At 61.0% G+C, this 22,890-nt stretch overlaps 1 protein-coding gene across 4 annotated transcripts in view; it reads left to right on the top strand.

Moving 5' to 3' along the window:
- ACSF3 (acyl-CoA synthetase family member 3) overlaps nt 1-13,702 on the top strand; it is a 55,286-nt gene extending 41,584 nt beyond the window's left edge. For 2 of the 4 annotated variants that reach the window (XM_027620010.2, XM_027620014.2), the window contains 3 exons: nt 5,224-5,358; nt 5,920-6,031; nt 9,576-13,702. In XM_027620010.2, coding sequence (XP_027475811.1) covers nt 5,224-5,358; nt 5,920-6,031; nt 9,576-9,738 — 410 coding nt within the window. In that variant the 3' untranslated portion in view covers nt 9,739-13,702. Of the gene's footprint in view, nt 1-5,223; nt 5,359-5,919; nt 6,032-6,734; nt 7,022-9,575 lie in introns of those variants that run through there. The other 2 variants (XM_027620011.2, XM_027620013.2) reach the window with 2 other exon arrangements.
- Nucleotides 13,703-22,890: the final 9,188 nt, after the last annotated feature.

Raw genomic sequence — 22,890 nt, 5'->3', positions numbered from 1 at the left:
CTGCTCACTTCTGCCTTGCTGCAGTTGGGGTTCTGCTTTCCTGCTCCAACAAGATCTTCTGTCTTGGCCAGTAAGTCACAGTTAGGAACTAGGCCGCGCGCTGCGTGTTAGCGGGTGTGGGTGCGCGGAGGGGACAGCTGTCACCGACCTGTGCGCCCGCTGACCCGGGAGGCAGGGTCACCGTGAAGGCTGTGCCAGGCAGCGGGGCCCCTCTGGGCACACTTGGCAGGACCGGCCATGCAGTCTGCAACTGGCCAGGCCCCGGTACTGGCGGCCCCTTCTGTGCACAGAAGGTTTGGATGTGTCATGTCTTGTTTTTTTATCTTGCTTCAAAGTTCTTTGTTTCCCAGGGCTCGCGGGGTTGCGCTCCTGGGTCTCTCCTGCCCCTTGTCAGGCTTTGCATTCATAAAGCTTGTCTTGGACCCTGTTTCGTGGGCAGTGACGCGGTGACCCAGTGGCGACATGAGGCCGCGTTCCCTCTGTTGGATGTCGAGCTCCAGCTGCATTCAGGCTGGCTCCTGGGGTCCCCGCGCTGTTCCCATGTCGGTCCCAGACCCCTGGGCAGAGGAGAGTGTGTCAGTTTTCAGTTTTTATCAGAGTGATGTGGGCATGGCTGGAAGACCCGTGGGTCTGACCAGTGGCCATTTGCACCTGGGCTCTGAGGCTGCTCTCCACACCCGTCCCCTCAGTGTCTGCACCGTGGGGCCGTAACGCAGCCTCATGGGGACCGTGGTCCTTCTGTGCTCTCGGTTCCCTGCATGAGGCACCCCGGTGCCACCCTGCCTGCTTGGGGGAGACCCCCCGGGCCTGCCGCCCCACCATCCCCCTCCTGAAGCTTCTTCCTTTCTGCTCCACAGTCTGGGGGCTGCATTCCCCAGGAGCCTCCTGACAGTAGAGGTGTGGGGTGTGCATTTTGGGGAGTGGGTGTGTGACAGTGTCTTCGCTCGGCCGGGCGAGGTAGAGTTCAGGGTTAAAAATGCTCTTTATCGGTTTCTAGCTTCCACGCTTGGTACCAGCTGCAGCCATGTCCTTCCTGGCACCGTACGACCTTTCCCCTCTTTGGAGTCCTAGAGAATCTTCTCCATCCCAGAGTCCATGTCGGACAAGTCGAGTGCCTTGGGTGCCCTGACTTTGACGTCCCTCCTAGTGCTGGCGCTGGGACACTGCATCCTGTGATGCTGGGAGCTGTCCGGCTGATTCTCTCCGCTCCGGAGCCTGGCTGACACCTGGGGGCTGAGAGCAGGAAGGACACCTGGGAGGCCGAGCTGCCGCATGGCTGGGGGGAGTCGACCCACCATGAGCTGCCCCCTACCCGCCCCAGCCCCCCAGGCCTGTCTTGGGGCGATACCAGAACAGCCCGTGCCAGGCTCAGGGGGCTTGATGGTGCCCAACATGTGCCAGGAGCAGAGTGGGGGGCTGGGTTCTCATCTGCCACCCTGCACCACCCGTGCACCCCCGGGAAAGCAGGGCAGGTGTTTTCCAGGAGGGGCGGGGTGCTGACACCTGAGGGACAGACAACCTCATTGGGCGCATTAATTAACATCGTGGTGGGCAGTTTCTTGTGCTTGCTTTTGGTCGTGAGTTTAGTTAACACAGATTCTTTTCTGAAATTATTGTTTAGTCAGTGTGTTGCAGACACTGGAGTGACAACTTGGGGGTGAGCCCCCAGGGGAGGCAGGACTTCTCCACAAACCAAACAGCGGTTTCTTAAAACACTTTCTTTGCAATAGGTAGAGATTCACAGGAAGTTGCAGATGGCGAGTAGGGTGGCCCCTTGCACCTTCACACCGTTCCCCAGTGTCCACGTCCTGGTCACTAGCACAACACCAGAGCCCGTCCCTGGGCTTGTCCAGGGCCCCCCAGCCCTACACACGTATGTGCACCTGTGTGTGGACTCTGCTCACCATCCTCAGCACACATGGACGTCCGTGCTGCTTTGTGGCCCCACATATGTTGCCCTCGCCCCCCAGCCCACTGCTTGTTGTTCAGAGAGTGGCACAGAGACAGACCTGACAAGTGTAACCTTTGGGGATTGACCTTCTTCTCTCAGCATGATTCCCTTGGCCTCCACGTCCCCTGGCCAGGCCCCCACGCTCCACACCAGACCCCGCATGAGGCAGACATTTGGGGAAGCACGGAAGGGGGTGCAGCCCCGTGGTGTGGGTGAGCCCGTGCTCGGTGTCACTGCCCCAAAACAGGCTCAGCCCACATCTCCCCAGAGGCAGGGCTGGACGTTGGCCACAGAGCAGGCAGCTTGGTGTCCAAGGTGAGGCCGGGCCTGACGTGTGTCACGTGGCACCAGAGGGAAGGCTCTGGGCCCCCGTGGGAGCACAGGAGGGGGTGTGCTTGTCAAGGAGTATCTCCGCCTACACTGAGCATGAGCATGTGTGGCAGGTCAGTGCTGTCCCCGTCTGTCCCCTAGCTGCGTCTGGGAGGCACGTGAGGGTTTCTTCCTGCTGCGGATGGCAGGCGCCACAGGGCCGCACGGAGTCTGCAGGACTGCCCACAGCTCCTCAGATGCCGCAGCGCATCTGTCCCCGCTCCCACTTTGTTCAATTTATCCAAAACCTTAAAGTCGCCTGCTCCAGGGTCTTTGGGTTTGGGCGCTTGCTGTCTGTTTAACTCGCCTTCCTGGGAGCTACCGATTCAGGTGCATGGAGGCGCAGGGGAAGCTGAGGGAGCCGCGTGGCCTCCCGTGCCATTCCTGCCACGCTGTGCTCAGGGCTCTGTCCCACCCAGGAGCATGGCAGGCGGGCAGCGCTGTCACACGTGGATGTTGGGCAGGGCTCTGTACACGGCTTCCACCCTCGCCCTCCAGGACCCCTCTTTCTGAGCCCCATCCCGGCACTGGGCACGTCCTGCCCTTCAGAGGTGGGCTGCCCATGGGTTAGACACTCATGGGAGTTTGGGGACAACGCTGGCCTCCCATCTCTGTGCTGGGATTCAGCGTCTGTGTCAGCCAATACCCAAGGAAACGGAGCAGAAAGGCCTGGAAGGGGAGTTGAGGACCCTTGTTTCTGGGACTGGGCCTCAGTTCTGAGTGTGTCCCCTGATCAGCCTGCGCTCCCTGGCCCCTGTAGTCCTGCATTCAGAACTGAGACGGCTGGCATCTGTAGGTCTCCAGGCAGCGTGGGAAGGGGTCCCCGGAGAGCAGGGCAGTCCCATCCCTGTCCCCTTCACAGTGAGCAGACGTGGTGCTCCCCCATCCAGGGATGTGAGCCAGAGCCTGCTGCCTCCCTTCCTGGTGCTAAGGGCAGGACCAGAAGAGCAGCCCAGGGGGCAGGGGCCGCATCCGGGAGATGCCCCCCAGCCTCAGCAGCCGTGGTCTGGGCAGTGCAGGGCATCTCCGGCAGGACCAGGGACAGGAACCTGAGCCCAGGGCAGGGTCCCTCGCTCTGCTGGGTCTCTGGGCAAGTAGAGGTGGTGGGAGCAGGTCCAGGAAAGCACCGGAGGGCCCGGGGCTAGAGCAGTGTCTGTCCAGCAGCAGGAGGCAGTGACAGCTTAGACTGGGCCCCTCGGTGCCTTTAAGGAACCGCTCTCCGGAGAGCACGCAGCCATCCAGTGGGGAGGGGACGCAGCCAGAGCGGCGGCTACACCCCAGGAATGAGGAGCACAGGGGGCCTCATGGGACCCAGGGCAGACTTCATCCACCCCAGGCCTCCCTGCGGCCCCTCCTGCTCCTGCACACCTGCACCACTTACCCCCAGCCAGCTGCCACCCTGCAGGCCATCCTGGGGCCACGATGCCCTTTCCAAGGATGCACTTGCAAAACTTCTGCTTCCTCTGCTTCCTGTCAGCGGGAGAGAACCTGCCACACTCGTGGCCTGTCTTCTCGGAGCCTCGCCTTCCCATGCCGCCATAAGTAAGCCGGCTACCCATCCACGCACAGGCATCTGTCTCGTTTATAGACTGGGTCATGCCCTGGCTGCGGCAGATGATGGATGGTGCCTTGCTGCATGGGTGGCGTGACTTGTAATGAAACATTGATGATTTATTCCAGCTAATGACCCAGCATGGGGCTCGGGTGTGTGAGCATAGGCGGGGCAGCGCCAGTGCTGTTCTCAGAGGGCTGGATGGGGGCGTCCCCACAGGCACACGCTCACATGTGCGTACATTGTGGGAGAACACATGTCCACACGCATGTACGTCCACACACACGTCCACACCTGCGCGTGTCCACACGCATGCACGTCCACACGCGCACATGTCCGCATGCATGTCCACACATGTGCATGTCCACATGCATGTACCTCCACACACGTCCACGCATGTGCATGTCCACACACATGTACATCCACACACACGTCCACACATGCACATGTCCACACACATGTACGTCCACCCACGCACATGTCCACACGCATGTATGTCCACACACGCACATGTCCACACACACGCATGTCCACATGCATGTACGTCCACACACGCGCATGTCCACACATGTGCATGTCCACACGCATGTACGTCCACACACGCATGTCCATGCACATGCATACACACTCTCAGGCCCGCCTCGCCTGCGTCCTCCCTGTTCTGGGCTGACCCTCGCTGTCCTCCACCCCACCACCTGCTCATGCTAGGATGCCTGGTGAGCATCCCATTGCCCAGCGTGGCCCGAGAGGGGACCAGGTGGGCCTCTGGGGGGACTGCCACGCGGGGAAGCATGACGGGAAACCACGCAGTTGACGTGGAGGGGCAGGAAGGCTTTGTCCTCCTTCAGAGACCCCGTGTGACTGCTTTGCAGCACGGGAGACCCCACAAATGAGGGGGGGATGCCGTGATGTCCTCTCCACTAAGACCCTGCTGTGACTGGGACCCCATGGTGGAATGGCAGGAGGCGACTGATTCTTGTTCTGATTACAGGAGCCTGAGAAAGAGCGGGAGGGGGCTGAGCTGGGTGGTGGCCACACCGGCCATCCTGCCTCTGACCCTGGTCTTCACAGGTGGCCCCCATCTGCCATTATGGGATGCTGCTGTCTGAACAGGGCCGTCTGGGGTCGGACCACAGGCTGAAGTCACAGCCGTTGAGCTTCATGCTTTGCCACCTTGTCCTGAAACGGCCCCTGTGCACCCCAGTCCCAGCACGGGTCACCGTGTGAGGGTATCGATGCCCCCAGACACAGGCGCCCAGCGTGTGATGGTGGGGGCACTGCTCACCACGCGGGTGCCCCTCGAAACCTGCTGGGCCCTGGCGCGTGTCCTGACCAGAGTGCCTTTCCTCAGGCGACACGGCTGTGTTTAAGGACGGCAGCTACTGGATCCGGGGCCGCACGTCTGTGGACATCATCAAGAGTGGTGGCTACAAGGTCAGCGCCCTGGAGGTAGAGCGGATGCTCCTGGCACACCCCAGCATCACAGGTACGTGGCCCCCTGGCCCATGGCAGGGCCTCCAACAGCGAGCAGGGTCCAGACCCAACTGTCCTGGCAACATTCCAGATGTGCTTCCGTCTGTGTTTGACTATAGACAGAACCAGACCAGGTGACCCACCCTTGGGGCACACAGAGTAGGGGCCTCTCTGCCTGCCATCTGTGCGCCCCCCACCTCTGTATCGTGGCTGGGGTCCCAGCCTGACCGGGCTGCTGCTGGTCGGCTCAGCAGCACCGGCTTGCTCGTGGTGGCCGTGGGCTGAGCATCCTGGGTGTGCCAGCGTGGCCACCGGTGGTTGCTGGTCCAGGAAGTGTGGACCCTGCCCAGACCTGCCCCTGACCTCAGGTCACAGGCTGAGGTCCCTGGGGATGGCAGAGAACCCCCCACGCGGCTCACTGGTTGTCCCCAGCCCTGGGGCAGTGCAGGGACGGCAGAGACGCAGGAAAGCCAGCCCCCACCCTGAACTCCAGCCGCAGGGAGGACCAGCCATGCTCCCCTCTGGGTGTGTCCCCAGCCTGCAGCAGTCAACACAGCGTTCCTTCTGTCCACAGATGTGGCTGTGATTGGAGTTCCAGACATGACGTGGGGCCAGCGGCTCACTGCAGTGGTGACCCTTCAAGAGGGACACTCGCTGTCCCAAAGGGAGCTCAAAGAGTGGGCCAGGTAGGGGCAGGCAGGGGAATTCGTGGGGCTGGAGGAAGGGACAGGTGCGGGTGGACTGTCCCGGGGTCGGGGGAGGCAGGCAGGGTCTCAGGTCTTGCCACCATCCATCTCAGGGTCGGGGGGTGCCTGGAAGGTCAGGTGACACATTACATCCCCAAGGCTGCCCCCAACACACAAAGGGCCACAGGGAAGCTTTGTAACCGTCACCGGGGAGACAGCTGGAACCATGGGGTGGGAGCCCCAGCCAGGGGACAGGGTGCAGGGTCCTCCCCCGGCTTCAGAAGGAATCCAAAGGCAGAGAACCTCCCGTCCTGCTCCCTCACCCACCCACCCTGTGCTGAATGCAGCCAGTGGGAGCTGGGGCCACAGTGCTCCCCTCGCCTGTGCCCCCACCGCAGCCCCGTCCCCACACCACGCGTCCCCCTGCACTCATAGACCGTCCCCAGAGCCTCCATGCCCACGTGCCATGGCCCCAGGGCTTTCTCTGTGTGCCGACCCTCACAGGCCCCCTTCCCTGTGCCTATGGTGCCCCACGGTCAGTCACGCCAGAGGCCAGGGGACAGACAGCATGGCCACAGCCCCAAGCTCAGAAAGGAAGCTGTTAGTAATGTCCCCTAAATTCTTTATTTCCAATCTGAGAAGTTTCTCCTTCCTCTGCCTTCTCCCTGCACCCCCTTCCTTCCCGACTTGCCTCCCTCCTCAGTGCTAAAGATATTTCTGGCTCGTCCAACATGATTTCACAACAGCAGGAGCCCCTCATTTCATGAAGGGGTAGCACAGCTGGGCGATTAGCTTCCCCTGGATTTGCAGAATCACACTTGGAGCAGGGTGTTCAACAAAGAAGATTCTAGTCGCTGTTGCGGCTTCGATTAAACACCACACACCCTGTGCTGAGCTCTCTGCCTGAGAGAGTCGGGGTCCGCTCTCTGGAGCCCCGTACGCACCTGTCAGGCTTCTGACCGAGGCCGCAGGAAGACCTGAGGAGGGGGCTCTGTGCTTGGGGTGGGGGTGGGGGACACCCCTGGGAGGTCAGGGCAGGCGGCCGACCCGCCGTCTCCAGTACTGTCCCACAGTGAGGCCAGCATCCAGGCCTCTGTGTCCTCAAGCTGGGCCATCACTGGGCAGGGATGCTGAGGCCACACAGCCCACAGAGGCCAGGTCGGACTCTGGATCCTCACTCTGCCTCTGCAGACATGGCTCTTAGGAAAGGTGGTCTCCCTCCTTGTCACCTCTGCGCGTCCGTGGTTTTCCTTTCTCAAGATTCCTCCCTCAGTCTGTGCTCCTTGGGCCAGAGCCAGTGTCCCCTTGAGGAGGTGAGCGTGGCCTGGAGCAGGGCAACAGCGCCACGTTTGTAGAACCCGGGGCACGGCCCACCCACTACCCTTCTATCCCCCAGATACCACGTTGAAAAGGGACGTGGGATTTACACACCAGGGAGGAATCCAGGATCCGTGGTCTTGACCCACAATTGATGTTTGATGAGACCACGGAGGAGTGGTGGGCTTTGGCTTAGTGTCCCATCCTCACTTTGTGCCTGCCACACCTTCTTCCGGGAGGACACCTCCTCCGTGGTCCACGTTTCCCTGGAAGCCTGCTTTTTCACAAACAGCTCAACTTGGCCTTGAGGCGAGTCTAAACGAATGGGGTCCGCTGTGCAAACACGTCCTGGGCAGAGTTGTCAGGCCCCTGCGTCCACGGCCTGCTGTTCTCGGAAATGCCGGGGCCCCCAGCCGTCCTTCCTAACACTTCTAACTCGTTTCTAACTTCTGTGGCTTTTGTTCCTTTTTTCAAAAGTGGCTGCTAAGTTAGGGTTCATAACACCCGGCTCTCACGTACCACCGCCTGCACCCCCACCCGGGCCCAGGCGACACCCCTCTACTGTTCTCGCTGCACGTGTGCCACGCTCTTAGCACGGCTGACCCTTGAGCAGACTCAGCTGCTCACCGAGAACAGTCGATCAAACGTAGTTTGTATGTCGTGCATACCGTGTCTCGTGTTCTTCTGCGGCGAGGTAAGCTGCAGAAAAGGAAATGGGAAGAAAATCACAAGGGAGACCAAACACATTTTCAGTCCTCTGCCGTATTTATCCAAAAATCCACATATAAGTGGATTCATGCGACTCAAACCAGTGTTGTTCAAGGGTCCGCTGTACTTCTGTTTGAGCATCATCTTTCCAAGAGGGTCCCCAGGAGACAACGCGTGTCCCAGCCTGCCCCCGGGCGCGGGGTCCTCGGCAGCCTCCCGCTCATCTCTGCTGCCGGTCTGCTCCCGTGGGGACTGTCGGTGTCTCTGTCTGAAAATGCCTTGAACTTGGTCTTCATTCTTGAGGTGCTTTCTCCAGATGATGAGCAACCATGTTGCTCCACGGCCTGCTCACCTGGCCATCCACACCGGGCTCCGGCTGGCGCCTCGGGCCTCCCTCTCTAGGCCCTGGCACCAGCTTACTGCTGACTGGCCTCAGGGGAAGCAGGCATGGGGAGAGCCACCCACACACCCCTGAGACATGGGGCTGGGGTGCTCAGAGGGGTGCGTTCCTTGATTGGGCCTCAGGGACTCGCCGACCCGCCATGCCGCCAGATTCCCTCGCACAGTCCTGGTGGCTTGTTCCAGCAAAGCCCAGCCCAGTCCTACCCTTGTGGGCTGCTGGCCGTCTCACAGCTGCCAGGACCGTAGGTGGGGGCACCCTCTCCCCTCACAAGCCTTCACCTGCACCCCCAGCCCCCCTGTGCTGGCCTGTGGCTGGCTGCTTTCAGCACGAGCCACCCCAAGGTGACGGTGCGTTCAGGGGGGTGTCATGAGCTCACCACGATACCTCCCCAGTGGCTGAGCTTGCCCCCACAGCTTGCAGCCGAGAGCCACACACGGCCTCCTGGCCCCAGGCACACTCCTGCCTGGCGGCATGCTGTGCTCTCTTACAAGGGAATGTGGCCCCATGTGCGGCTGTCGGAGGGCAAGGGGCAGGTGGCTTGGACGGGACCTCAGGAGAGAACCAGTGCCTGTCGCCCAAGAAGGAGTTTCTGAGTAGAGCCTGCGGGTGGCAGGACCTGTCCACGTGGCCCCTCACAGGAGAACGCACCATCTAATGGGGGGCCCCTCGTGGGAGTGCGGGACACAGGGCAGCTCTCGGACCCACAGACCAGCCCCTCCCACTGCTTATCACAGGGCTCTGCCCAGAGCGGGGCCCCAGCCCACGTGGCCGTGGCTGCCGCGCCCAGGGCTCTGCAAGGGTCCCCTGGCCCTACCCACCTTCCTGCTCCACCCGTCTGGCTGTGGCCTGCTGTCGTGACAGCCAGCCGAGAGTGGGACCTGCTCTTCCTGGCTCTGGGAGGCCTGGCCTGAGGAGGGTTTGTTCTCTGCCCACAGGTGGACCTGGAGCGTGGGCCGTGGCATCTCTGGGTTAGCAGTCACAGCAGAGACTTCCTCCCGGGGCAGGCACCAGATATGGTTGGGCTTCGGGGCCCTGGGGGATCAGGCTGCCCATCCCATGGGGAGGGGGCTGTCAGGCCCCAAGTTCCTGCCGTTCAGACCCTGCTTGTCTCCGCAGGGGCGTCCTGGCCCCGTATGCTGTGCCCTCGGAGTTCCTGCTGGTGGAGGAGATCCCACGGAACCAGATGGGGAAGACCAACAAGAGGGACCTCGTCAGGCAGTTCTGCCCAGGCGACCAGGGTGCCCCGAGGCCAGGCACCAGTGAGCCGGCATCTCTTTAAACTAGAACCCTACCTCAGAGGGAACCGAGCTGGGGCCGACAGAGGTGAGGTCCCAGGGCGAGACCTGCTCAGCCCCGGGCTGGCTTTCAGATGGACCTCTGCTCCGTCCCCCCACCGCCACACCCACACTGGCGCCAGGCGGGCCCCACAGTGCCCACCAGTATCCCCCAGGCAGCAGGTCTCCCAGCAAAATTCAGTAAAGTCTCTGCAGAGAACACAAGCATTGCCGTGGGGTCCGCGTGCCAGGCAAACAGCCCCATATGTGTACGCATCACACAGCCTCGCATCCACACACATACATGCTGGCTCCCTGAGGGCATGACCCTTGGCTGGACAGCCCCATGCCATCCTGCACTCCACTCCCCAAGTAGAGCCAGGAACAGGTGCCCCGGGAGTTGGCCATTGGCGGCTTGGTTAGCAGCCCGTTGGTGCCTTTGGTCCCCCTGGAGGGGCTCCTGCAGAGGCGTCAGCCGCCCTGAGGCTGAGCCTATTGAAGGCGGTGGGCACATCCAGGGTGCCTGGGGGTGCCTGCTGGGAGCAGAGGGGAGGCCGCGTGCACGCCTGGTGCATCCGGATGGTGGAAGTCCACACCCACAAGTGCAGCCCCAGGGCAGCCTCGTTTGCACCTCAGTTTCCCTATTCGTGTCATGAGACTGGCCTTTCTGGCTCTGACCAAGGACTGAGGGCTTTGCTTCCTTGGGAGCCCAGTCCATGGAGGTGGAGGCCCCAGCATGGCCCCCACCCAAGACCTCCTGGCCCCCCCAGTTCCGCCACGGGCAGTGCCAGACAGCACTGAGGCTGATGGTGGGACTGGGGCAGCCAAGGGTCAGCACAGGTCAGGCTGCCATGCACCCACCGATCACTTCCATGTCCACTCTGGCAGGCACGCTGGCCTCATGTCTAACACCCTAGTACCACGTCAACAGCGCAGGGTCCCCGATGGTCAGGGACTCACCCAGGCCCACAGCCAGCCCACGGCCCCTGGTGGCCATGTTCAGATTCTCTGTGTCTCCCCTCTGTGCCCTGGGCCTCCCCTGGAACCTTCCTCCCAGGATGGACACCCGGCCAGGAGTCCTTGGTGCTGGGCCCTCAGTGTCAGGACAGATGCCCCTTGTGTCGGGTGGGGGCCTGGGATGCCCCTGTGTGTCCCTGGGACCTGCGGGAGGAGCCGGGCAGCCAGAAGCCGGGATCAGCTTTGACGGCAGGGCGGGCAGGAGGCCAGCACAGGGCATGCCAAGGAGAAGGGTATGGGCTGGGTCTCCGCAGACCTGGTGGACACCCTGGAGCTGCAGCAGCAGGGCCGTCCCCTGGGGGCCAGAGCCAGCGGGCGAGGGTCACCGCGGGGCCCTGACCGTGGACAGTAACCGGGGGGCCAGAGCCAGAGGGTCGAGGGGACACTCGGCTGGCCGTTGCCGGCCTGGTTGATGGAGGGAGGGGCCATGGGTGCCTGGGAAAGACGAGGAGACGGATCCTCCCCTGGAGCCTGCAGAAGGACGTAGGCCTGTGATGCTGTGAGCCTGGCTCAGGAGGCCTGGCCGGTCTTCCGACCTCCAGCGTGAGGGGACAGGGTGTGTCTGGCCTCCAGGGTGCAGTGGCTCTCCCAGCGGCCTCCTTCCGGCCTGTGTCACCAGTCTCCCCTTCACTGGTGTCCTAGGAGGAAGAAAGGGGCCGTTGGAGGTGCTCTCGGACCCTGTCCGGCAGTCTCTGTGCCGACTCCTCTCCTGGCCCACGTCCTGAGGACTCAGCCCCTCCACCCCCCGTCACCGTGACCGTGAGAGATGCAGAATGTTGGAAGCGGGTCTGGCACGGGAACAGAAGGGTTGGGGCAGAGGTCTCCAGCAGGGCACGTGGGGGCCGGCCGGCTCATCCCTGTGGACACCATCACTCCGCCAGGACGGGAGGCGCCAGTCCGTCCTTAGCCCTTACACTCCCCTTCTAACGCCTCCCAGCAATTGCGCTTCCCTTCCCTCTTCTGGGTCCCGGGTTGGGGACATTTCCATGGGGAAAGCAGCTCAGCGGGCGGCCAGGGCCTGAGGGCAGAAGGATTTGGTGGAAATCACATTCCTGAAGGTCCCTCCTTATGCTTGGTGCAGGCCACAGGCTTGGCAAGGGGGTAGAGCTTAGCCCTCCTCCCTGAACAGGTGGGTCTTCCAGGTCCTTCCTGGTCCCCATTCAGGGGTCCAGCCCCAGAACCCGGGGTGCAGGAACACGAGCTTGGGATGGCAGGGCCAGGCCGCATCACAGGGGTAGGGCCCTTCCTGCAATGTGACCACGGCAAAGCACAGAGCAGATACCAGGAGGGCAGCTCCCACCTGACCTGGTCTCCCCTGGGACCGTGCAGCCCCTCCGCGTGGTGCTGGGGCAGGTGGCCAGCCGACCTCGGCCCTTTGCAAAGGCTCCATCGCTCTGCAACTGCTGGCGCATGGAGGTTCCCACGGGTGTGTGAAGTGTGCACATGGGCACACTGCACACATGCTGGGGCTGAGCACATGCACGTGGGGCTGGGCGTCCCCTTGCACGTGTATGTATGGGCAACTCTATCTGTGAGCTTCCGTGCCCACTTCTGGGTGTGACCTACCCGTGTGTGGCCCGTGCGTCTGCACGCTCCTTCACGGGCTGGCCCGGCCCCTCCCAGGCATGAGCCCGCCCAGGCAGTACCTCTGTCATCAGCTTGCAGCGCACGTCATCCGCTCACCGTCTGCTCGTAGACACAGCCATTCAATTACTCCGTGGCAGCTACAGGCCGTTAAGCCATCAGTCAGCTTCATTCCAGCCTGGTAGCCCACGAGCACGCAGTAAAACCATTGAAACAACAGCAGCAACAAGCAGCTGCATCCGTACCGCGTCTGTGACACTCCCGCTAGCACCTGCCTCAACGGGGAAGAGCCACTTCTTGGTTAGGAGATGTCACACTGCACCAGCCGGATGGACGTGCACGCTGTGGGTGTGTGGACATACAGACATATGCACCTGAGCAGACGTGCGTGCACACACGGACACACACACATGCACACACATGTCTACACACAACACAGATCTGGGCCCTGTAGCCACCTGCCAGGTGTCAGCTGCCCCCGGGCCCCCGGCGGCCAGTGAGGGGCCAGAGCAGGATCAGAGAGCTCGGAGGCCTGCTGGGAGCCGCAGCAGGTGGTGAGAGGCTCCAGCCTGGGACCCCATCCTCCCTAAGCAGCCTGCACGTGGACCCCAGCTTCTCCCACCCCAGGTCGGTGAAATCTATTCACACTGGATCAAGAACATTTTTTTAAATTGTTTTAAACACTGAGAGCAGAAGAAAGAAGACTGGCCGGGGCCATGTCCTCCCAGCCCATCAGGTCTGGGCCTCCTGCAGGACTTGCCTCCTGTCCTGTCCAGGAAGTAACAACAGCAGCACCCCCCGCCCCACCGCGCCAGGAGCTGAGTGGGGTCCCTTGCAGGTGCTCCTGCCGTGTTTCAGAGCTGACACAGATCTGCCGCCGACCTCATGCTCTTCTGCAGCTTGCTGTGCTCGCGGACCTAAGCTCTGAGTCGCCCCGCAGAGGCCCGCCCACTCCCACGTATCACCTTCGGATTGCGTGGTCGTCGGCACAGGCCTCTTCCCAAAAAGACCGTACCATGTAGACTGCCTCCAACAGACAAGACAGTGTATCTCACCTCCAGGCAACACGGACGGACAGACTTTCAATCTTTGCCGCGGTGCTGGATGTGAAATAGGATCTCTTTATTTTAATTTGCATTCCCCTAGTTGCTGCTTAGGTGGAATATTTTGAATACATTTACTGACCATTTGAGGTTTTGTTCTGTGAATTCCCTGTTCGTATTCTTTGCCTATTTCCTATTTGGTTGGTACTTTTCTTGATTACGTGTTGGTTATGTGGCTTGCCTTTTATTTTTGTTTAATGGTATCTATTGATGTGAAGAATTTTAAATTTTAATGTGTTTAAATGCATTCATCTTTTTTATGGTTTGTTTTTCTTTTCCAAAAAATCCTTTCCTAGGGCGCCTGGGTGGCTCAGTTGGTTAAGCGTCTGCCTTCGGCTCAGGTCATGATCCTGGAGTCCTGGGATCAAGTCCCGCATCGGGCTCCCTGCTCGGCGGGGAGTCTGCTTCTCCCTCTGACCCTCCCCCCTCTCATGCTCTCTCTCTCTCTCACTCTCATTCTCTCTCTCTCAAATGAATGAGTAAAATCTTTAAAAAATAATAAAAATAAAAAATCCTTTCCTACCCCAAGTTCTTAAATACATTTTCCCATATGTTCGTCTAAAGTTAAAAGCTTTGCTTTCTTCCTGTAAGCCATTAATTCATTGGAAATTTATTTTCACACGTCGTGTGAAAGGCCCTGATTTTTTCCATGTGGAATGGCTGGTGTTTCCACCTGTCCACGGAACTCACGTGGCCTCCGCTCTGCCCAGCACCCAGGTGTGCCTGCTCCAGGCTGTGCTTGAACTCCGCCCTGTCCCTAAGCTGCGGATCTGCTCCCACGTACTTCTTCAGGAGAGTCTTGGCTGTTCTTGGCCCTCTGGTCTTCCATCTGAATTTTAATACCAGCTTAAAGTTCCTTTAAAAAAAAAACCTTATTGGAGGGGTCCCTGGGGGCTCAGTCAGTCAAGCGCCTGACTCTTGATTTCAGCTCTGCTTGTGGTCTCAGGGTCATGGGATCGAGCCCCGCTTCGGGCTCTGCATTCAGCTCAGAGTCTGTGTGAGATTCTCTCTCCCTCTGCCCCCCTCCACTCGTGCATGTGTGCACGCTCTCTATCTCAAATGAATAAATAAAATCTTTTTTTTTAAGATTTTTACTTATTTGAGAGAGAGAAACGGAGATGGTGAGAGAGAAGGAGAGGGAGAAGCAGACTCCCCGCGGAGCAGGGAGCCCGATGCGGGACTTGTGCCCTGTCCCTCACAGCACTGTGCGTCTCCCTGGTTGATGTTGCTGGAGTTTGTCTGTGTACCTTTTCCTTCGGTTCGCTCATCCTCACTGGTTTCTTTTGCGCTGGTAACGTCCGCCGTCACCCTCCTCTCCTGCCTCCTGGGGGCTGCTTGAGTCCCTCTCCTCGCGGCTTCGGCTGGGCCCCCCAGGCCCACTGCCGTCGGCTTATTCCTGTAAATACATCCCGGGGCTTAGGTGTCATCATGCTTCGCTGCGGGCACTTCTGGTTCCAAACCGTGGTTGTGTCTACTTTGACTTAATCTCTTCATCCATGAGTTACTTGGGAGCACGCGTCAGTCCCCCATGTTGCACCTGCTCTCCCGGCATCCCGAGCGCACAGGCCTGTGGGCCCAGCTCTTAGAAACCCAAGGCGCCTTTCGTGCCCCATACGTGGCCAAGTATTGAACACGTGAGAGTTGGTCCCCTCAGGATCACCTAGGGGTCACCCTTGTCCCCCAGGAAGCGGCCCGTTAAAATCTCCACGTGACGGACTTGTTTGTCTTTCCTTCGTGTGTCTCAACACTATGTTCTTTGGCCCATTTATTCACGATTATTATATATTTGTGGTGAATTGTTAGTTGGCAGTTCTATCCCGAGTCATATTTTTTCCTTCAGTTTTCTTTTTCTGAGAAATCTTGCTCTCCCCCTCGCGGGGGCGTGTGTCCGGACCACCTGTCCTGGTGCCGTGACTTCACTGTCCATGTGGCTTCAGGTGTGTCTCCTGTGACAAGCAGAGCCCACGCCTGTAAATCCAGGGGATAATCCGTCATTTAGTCACTGAATTTAGTCCATTTATTGTGATGATTGATGAACTTGTTTCTACAATCTCAATTTGCATTTTCTGCCTACCACCTTATGGATTTTTGGTTTGTTTTGCCTTCTTTTTTGTTGTATTAACGACCTTCTCTATTTTTTTCTTGTTGCTTATTTGGAAATGGTAAATTAAATTTCTGGGGCGCCTGACTGGCTCAGTTGGTAGAGCGTGCCACTCTTGATCTCAGGGTCATGAGGTCGAGCTCCATGTTGGGCATGGAGATGACTTAAAATAATAAATAAGTAAATAAGTAAATAAATAAATATTTAATTTCTGTTGAGTACCCTTAAATTTTCAAAAGCAGACTATAACACTTAGAGTTCTTTTTCCAGCCAAGTTTATAGTTCTAGAGTATGTGGACCCTGTGGCCGGCATGTAAGCTTCCTCCCTGGCCCACTATGATCCTGATATGCTCCTCTAGAGTCTCAGTCTTGTTTTGCTTTGGAAACAAAATCAATAGGCTTTGTTTTTACAGTCAGTGGATAAATTTAGTGACATTTTCTCAATTTCTTGGCTCAGCAAATTTCCTTGAGATAGAGAATGCTCTATGATTGTTGTTTTTGTAAGCATCTCTGAGGTCAGCCCACTTTGCCTTCACATATCTGAGTGTTTTGTCCTCACTCTTAAATGACGGGCTGCCTGGTTATAGGAAGACACCTCTCCGCACCTCTGCTTCTGGCACCTTGGGCACTCATGTCTTCTGAGGTCATGGGCCTTTTTTTCTGGTGCTGTTAAGGTTTTCTTTGTCCTTTACATTATGGTGCATGTACACAATGGAAACGCCCAGCAAGTGTGAGCCTCGCTCAGATGAGCGGCTCTGGTTCATAGGTCCTCCCCGTTGCTGGAGAGCCCTGCGGACAAAGATGCTCCTCTTTAGGTAGAGACCTACACTGGAGTGCACTCGGCTCACCTGCACTGGGGTCACTAAAGTCAGCCCCACTTCCGTGCAGAGAGGAGCCAAGCCGGACCCTCAGCACCCTAGCTAACATGCCCAGAGCTCAGCAGAGGCCTTGGTTTATCTTGTTGGAGCAGCTAGGAGGACAAGCTTTCTAGACAGTTCTGAATCTTGCTTCTCTCAATAGCCACAGACCTTGGGCCACCACCCATGACTTCGTTGCAGGCAGGAACGGAACCACTGGCCAGGGAGAGGCCAAGGACAGGGTCAGCCTCCAGGTGAAGACTCGTCTGCCCACGTTTAGACCATCCCCCGAAGGGGAGAGCATCACAGGAGACCTGGCACTTCTGCAAAGTCATAATCGGCATCTGTGGAAGTCTCCTCCTTACGCACCTGGAGCCGAGGCCTGTGTGTCAGATGTGGTCACTTGTTAAACTTAACTACATCCGGGTATGGTCCTGCCCCGTAGAGCCTCACTCAGGGAGATGAGGTACTAGACCCTGGCTAGCCACATGCCTCCTTGCCTGGGGAGGGCAGGACACCTGCAGTGGGGCAGAGTGGTGGCCTGACATGAAACCTGAGGCCTCTCTGGAACCGAGGAAGGTGCTGGGAGTGAGCCAGGTGCCCAGTTTAGAGCCGCGAGGCCCTGGGGCAAGGGTGGGATCACAGGAGGGCCAGAAGGGCCAACGGACAGGAGGTGCATGCTAGCTTGGGGATGCTGAGTATGGGAGGTGGAGGAGGAGGGGTCTGGAATGTTCTGGGGCTGCCAGCTCAGCAGCCTGAATGGAGAGTACGGGGGAGGAACTGGTGAGATGGGGAGAAGGGAGGGTGAGTGTGACCTGACGCATTGGGCAAGCCTGGACGTCCACCAGAGCCTCCGAGCGAGGGGAGCCGGGGTCGGGGTGCCTCTCCTGTACGGACGCACGCAGGCCCCCACGTCTGGGAGAGAGCAGCGGCATCGGCACCACGGAGAATGGCTGAAACGTGCCGACTCTCTCCGAGAGGCAGGGAGGCCACTCACTGGGTGCTGCTCGGTGTGGCCCCGGCCTCTTGCCCAGCAGCCTGCAATTCTGGGCGTGGTGGGGGCTCCCGTGCCGGGCACCCCCTCTTGCACCAACCTGGCCCTTCTGCCCCAAGTCCATCCGTGTGGAGAAGTTCTGACGGGAAGGGCTGTGGCCCTGCATCTGTCTCGTAGGCCTTGTCACTGGCGTGGGAAATACCTGCCCATCGGCACAGCCCCTGCGGCCACACCGCCCGCATGAGCCCCCCAGCTCCAGAGGCCCCCGAACGAAGGGCGAGATGAAATGTGCCAGCAGACCCCAGGGACCGTGTTCGCGCGGCGGGTTTCATCTGAATGACCGTCCATGTGATTTGTCCGGCTGTTGGGATTCTCCCGCATTCGTCACCAGTCCACTCATATTGATCAGAAGACGGTGGTGTCAGCGCTGGCTGAGTGGACTGGGCCGGCTCAGGGGCCCCCTTCCCGCCCGCCTCTCCCCCACCCGGACTGAGGAGGGGCCGACAGGCAGCTCTGCTGGCAGCTTCTCCGGGCCGCGTGCACAGAAGCCTGAGGCAAATGAGAGGACGGGTGACCACGGGGCCTTGGGCACCGCCTGCAGCCCCGCAGGCAGCCCACAGGGCCCAGGGGACGGCCCCGCCTCCCTGCCTCCCCGGCCGGGAAGGACCAGCCATTAGGTGTGCTCACCCCTCCAGCTTCTCGCGGGCGGGGACCCTCCGCAGCCCGGGGCCTGCAGGCGGTGGGGTGTGTGTGCCGCACTCAGGGCCCCCGCAAACCGGCCAGGAAACAGACCCACTGAGGCCACTCTGAGGAAACAGGGCTTAACCTCAGGCTCCTCGAGACCCCGATGGGTGCACCCTCCGGGTCCCTCCTTGAGGACGTCCCCTCGGCTCCCTGCTCCCTGTGCCAAAACCAGGCCAGTTACCCCCAGCGCCACCGGGCACAGACCACCAGCCAGGCCAGCTGGGGGTGAAGACAAGGGGAAGGAGGCCCAGCCTGGTGCACCTGCCCTGAGAGGCAGCTCACACCGCCTTGCCCCCCGTGTGCTTCACCAGGCGTCTCCGGCCTGCACGCCCCGTCCTGGCCCCCCACGCCTTCCCGCCCAGCTCAGAGGGCACCTGCCCACACCATCCCCTCTCCTGGGTCCTCAGCACCGAGACTGAATGAGAATTGGGGGGCTACTCACCTGCCCTAGGGTCTCGGGGAGCATGGGCCCCCCGGCCTGTCTTGGTGAGTTTTTATTGGAGTGAGTTTTTCCATCAAAATTGACCTTCTGCAAACAGCTTACAAATTCCTTTAAAACTTGACCATCTGCGTCCAGTGATCTCTTTTCTCTGGCCTGTCTCTGTGCCCCCGTCACTGTGACCAGGGTGTTCCCCTGAACCCCGGGCTCTTGAGCACTCCTGGGCTGACCTCGGTGGCTTGGGGCTCCGGTGGGTGACGGAGACCATGCCCCAGAGCCCTTGCCGGGCTGGCTGCCCCCAGCGCATTCGGGCCAGCCACCGGGAGGAGTCCAGGCTGCTGCAGCCGACGCCGGGCAAAACCTCAGACAAGCTGCTCTGGGCCCAGCCCGGGGTGGGTGATGGGCTGGCAGCCCAAGGCCGTCTCTGAGATGGACATGGCAGGAACCTGCGCGGACCCTATGGCCCGCATTCCTTCATCCGTCCTGGAAGAGCAAGAAGGCCGAGGACTCCATGCGGGGGTCCCTTTGCCCTGGGAGGGGTGAGGGGATGCAGGGTCACCTTGGGGCTCCATTTCCAGAGGAACCTGGGGGAGGGACAGGCGTGTCCAGCGTGGGGGCGAGAAGGACCCATCACTGCACCCACCTGGCCCCTGAGCACAGAGCTGGGAGGGGCTGTGGGCCAGAAGCGTGAGGACCCGCCGGCTCTCCCCGCCACCTCGGCCAGGGCATCCCTGGAGCCACACTGCCCCCTGCTGGTGCCGGGGGGTGGTAGGAGCCGCGAGCACACCAGGCCGCCCTGGCCACCCTGACCCACCCCCACCCAGGCCCTAGGGCTGCTTATCGCCTAAAGGACACAGGAAACCACGTCCAGGGGACCCAGGGCCGCTCCCTGGCCGTAATCTGCGTTGTCGTATTGGAGCTGCAGGGCAGGGGGCTGCTGAGCAGGGCAGGACCACAGCCCCAGCGACTGGGGGCTCGGAGCCCCCCGCACAGCCCTGGAGGGAGACCAGGAGCGAGGGCCCGCGAGGCACCCTGCCCGCCCCCCACCCTCTCTTCTGTCTGCCGTCTGTGACCATCCGTCCGTGGTTTCTGAGCATCCAAGACTTTAAACAGTTTGGGAGTGGCTACTCGTGTGTGTTTGGGGGATTGTCACTGGGCTTCTGAACAAAGACAAGGGCCCCCCCCCCCCCCCGCCCCGCGAACTTGATGGCCTCCGTCTGCAGTGCATCCTGTGGCCACCAGAGGGCAGGCGCAGCCTGGGTCGGCGGGGGACACCCTGTCCTCCCCAGGCCAGCCCAGCCTAGCCCACCCTGGAGCCTCTCCTCCAGGCCCTGCGCCTCAGGCACCACCCCCACTGCCATCCCTTCTGACAACCATTCAACGGATGGGAACCCCCCGCAGGACCCCACTGCCCCGTCCAGGCCCCCGGGGCTGGTCAGGGCTAGAGGAGCCCCCCACACTCTGCACCCATTTGCCAACCTTTGCCCGGCTCCTTGAGGACTCCCCCTTATGCTGTTTCACCATGTTCCACTTTAGGATTTTTTGGTGGTTTCGGACTCCCCTGGGAGGGCAGCCCCACCAGAACTTTCTCAGCGCTAAAGCCCCGGAGCCTGGGGCGTGGGAACTGTGGAAGGATGGAAAGGGGTCACGGGGGCAGCCCCTCTCCTGACCCCCAGCCCAGGCCTCACTGCTGAAGGGTTGGTCTGGGCTCCGGACCCACCTGTACTGGCCTTTCACCTCGGCCTCCTGCAGACTCCCTGTTCCTGCCTCTAAAGTGAGGGGCCCCAAGAGACTGCCACATGTGGGGTGGGAATGGCGCCTGGGAGCACTTCACTGTCGTCATACACAGCTGCCCCCCAGGGGTCGCCACGCAGATGACCACAGGCTCCCAGGGCATGTCCACGAGGAATCTGCCCTGTGCCCAGGCCGACACCTGGTGTCAGCTCACCTCCTTCCCTCAGCACCTCCAGAGCCCTCCCCTCTGTGCCCACCCTCCGCGGCAGCCTGAGCCCCAGGTGGGCAGGTGCCCCTCGGTGCAGCCCCAGGGGCTGTGTTCACACTGGGCAGTGTTTTTGGCATGAGACCCTAAGCGACCCCCACTGGCAAAATGGATCTGTGCACCACAGGAGCCCCTGCCGGGCTGTGGGCAGTGTAGACATGGCAGTGGTCCCCTTGCAGGAAGCAAGGCAGATGCTCAGTGCGTACCAGCGGGGACAGGCAAGTCACTCCGCCACTGTGACCTGGCCTGTCCCCCAGAGCAAGCTCCCACACACTTGGCAGCTGGAAGGACATCTTCAGGTCGGGCGTCCCAGTGGGCTCCCAAGTGTTGCGCTCCTGGTCACAGAACAGAAGACCAAAGGCATGGTGTTGGCTGCCGGAGGCAGAGGAGGCACCCCCAGAGGGGTCCTGACCGGGGGCGGGGCATGGGAGCAGCCCTGGCCTTTGCCGGGGTTCTGGTCATGGGTCGAGGAGAGGATATGGCTCCCCAAGGGCGACCAAACGCCCCGGGCCCCACCCGAAGGGGCTGTGCAGAGCTGTGTGGGAAGAGGAAGGAGCCAGAGTGGGGGGGTCAGAGCTGCAGACATGGAGTGCAGAAGACAGAGAGTCCAGAGTAAGATGCCCCATGCCCGTGGGAAAACGAGAGGGCTCTTCTGGAGGGGCCAGTCCCCCTTTAGGAAGGAGAGTGAACTGGCCCTTTGGCCAGAGGTGGACCAGCCCTGGACAAGACCTCCATGCTCGTGGAACCCAAACCCCACCCTTGGACACAAGGGGAAACCGAGGGTGGTGCAGAGAGCAACATGGCAGGGCCTCGAGCTAGGACTGGAACCCAGGAGGAGGGCCACCCCCTCCCTGCCCCTGGGGGGGAGGGGCAGGAAGGATTGCTTACCAGCCTGGGGACCACACCCCTTCCCAGGAGCCCTTCCCTGCACCTGGGGCTCACTGGTGACCAGACCTAGCTTACCCTCCCCCCTCCAAGAGTGTTGGTGGGGAGACAAATGGCCAAGAGGAACGTGGAGGAAGGGCGGGCAGACAGGGAGAGAGGAAGGGCTCTCACAGGGCCACGCCCCTTGCCTTTGGTTAGACTGCCTGAGGTTAACCAGCGGGGCTCAGCCACCTGCCCCCTTCCACCTCCCCCTACACTAGTCCCAGGAGGCAGAAACCCAAAGCCTTCAGAGGGCTGCCCCCCCATGTTTAGGGTCCCTAGCCTCAGAGGCAGGACGGCGGCCCTGAGGGGCTGCTCCCCAGGCCTGGGGCCTCAGAGCCTGGAGATGGAAGGGGCTCCCCGCCAACTCCCCACCTTGGAGGAATGAGCGCCAGGGACCGTCGCTGCCAGAGCCTGCTGCAGGCAGTCTGGCCTCCTTCCAAGCAGGCCAAGGGCACAGATGGCACCGCACCTGCTCCGCCCCACGATCTGGACAGGAGAGCAGAGGCCCGGGGCCTGCTCCGTGGACACTCCCCACTCCTCCTGCTCAGAAGAAAGCACGGCGGCCCACGGGGTCCTTCCTCCATTCTTCGCTCTCCACCGTCTATTCCTGCGTGCTGGGTCTGTGAGGGGGACACACACACAGATCACTGCCCACCTCATGGGAGGCCACCCTGCAAACCAGAGCAGGAAGGAAAGGAAGGGCTCCCACTGGGTGGGGAGGGCTAATGCCCGGCTCGGCCTGTGCCTGGCCTTCCTCTGTGCTGGCCCTGAGGATCAACCGGAAGAGGGTGGAACCCAAGATGCCAGGTGCCAGGTGGGTGCCATGTCTGACAGGGTGGTCAGGAGTGGCCATTAGACGGAGCCCTCAAGGCGGCCAGCAACATGCCTGGGGTGGGGGTAGCAGCCCCGGGAAGAGCACCGCAGGCAGAGGGAACAGCCAGTGCAAAGGCCCGGAGGCAGGAGTGCGCCTGGCGAATCCTGGGAGCAACAACACGGAAAAGGAATGGATGAGTGACTCAGTCCTCTCTGGCTCCTAGCCCAGCCCCCACCCACCAACGGCTTTTCTGGCAGGCTTCCTCATCTCACCGCTGGACCCCGACAGCTCTGCCTCCCAGGACAGCGGCCTGACCCCTACGGCCCGCCCTCCAGGCTGTTTCTGGCCAGGCCCGCCCCGCCCCCGGGGCACACGTGCTGTCACTCAGCCCAGGCCCCGCCCTGCCCCCCCCCGCTCCGTTCGTGCTCTCGTGCTCTCAGCCCGGGCCCCGCCCCCGGGGCACACGTGCTGTCACTCAGCCCAGGCCCCGCCCTTAACCCGCCTCCCATCCCCCCGCTCATTGCTGTCGCTCCACCGCAGGCTCCGCCCCCGCCGCGCCCCCGTGCTGACTTTCCGTC

Source organism: Zalophus californianus, chromosome 17 (genome assembly GCF_009762305.2).
Source record: "Zalophus californianus isolate mZalCal1 chromosome 17, mZalCal1.pri.v2, whole genome shotgun sequence".
Lineage (NCBI taxonomy): Eukaryota > Metazoa > Chordata > Mammalia > Carnivora > Otariidae > Zalophus > Zalophus californianus.
This window is presented reverse-complemented; position numbering and strand designations above follow the sequence as displayed.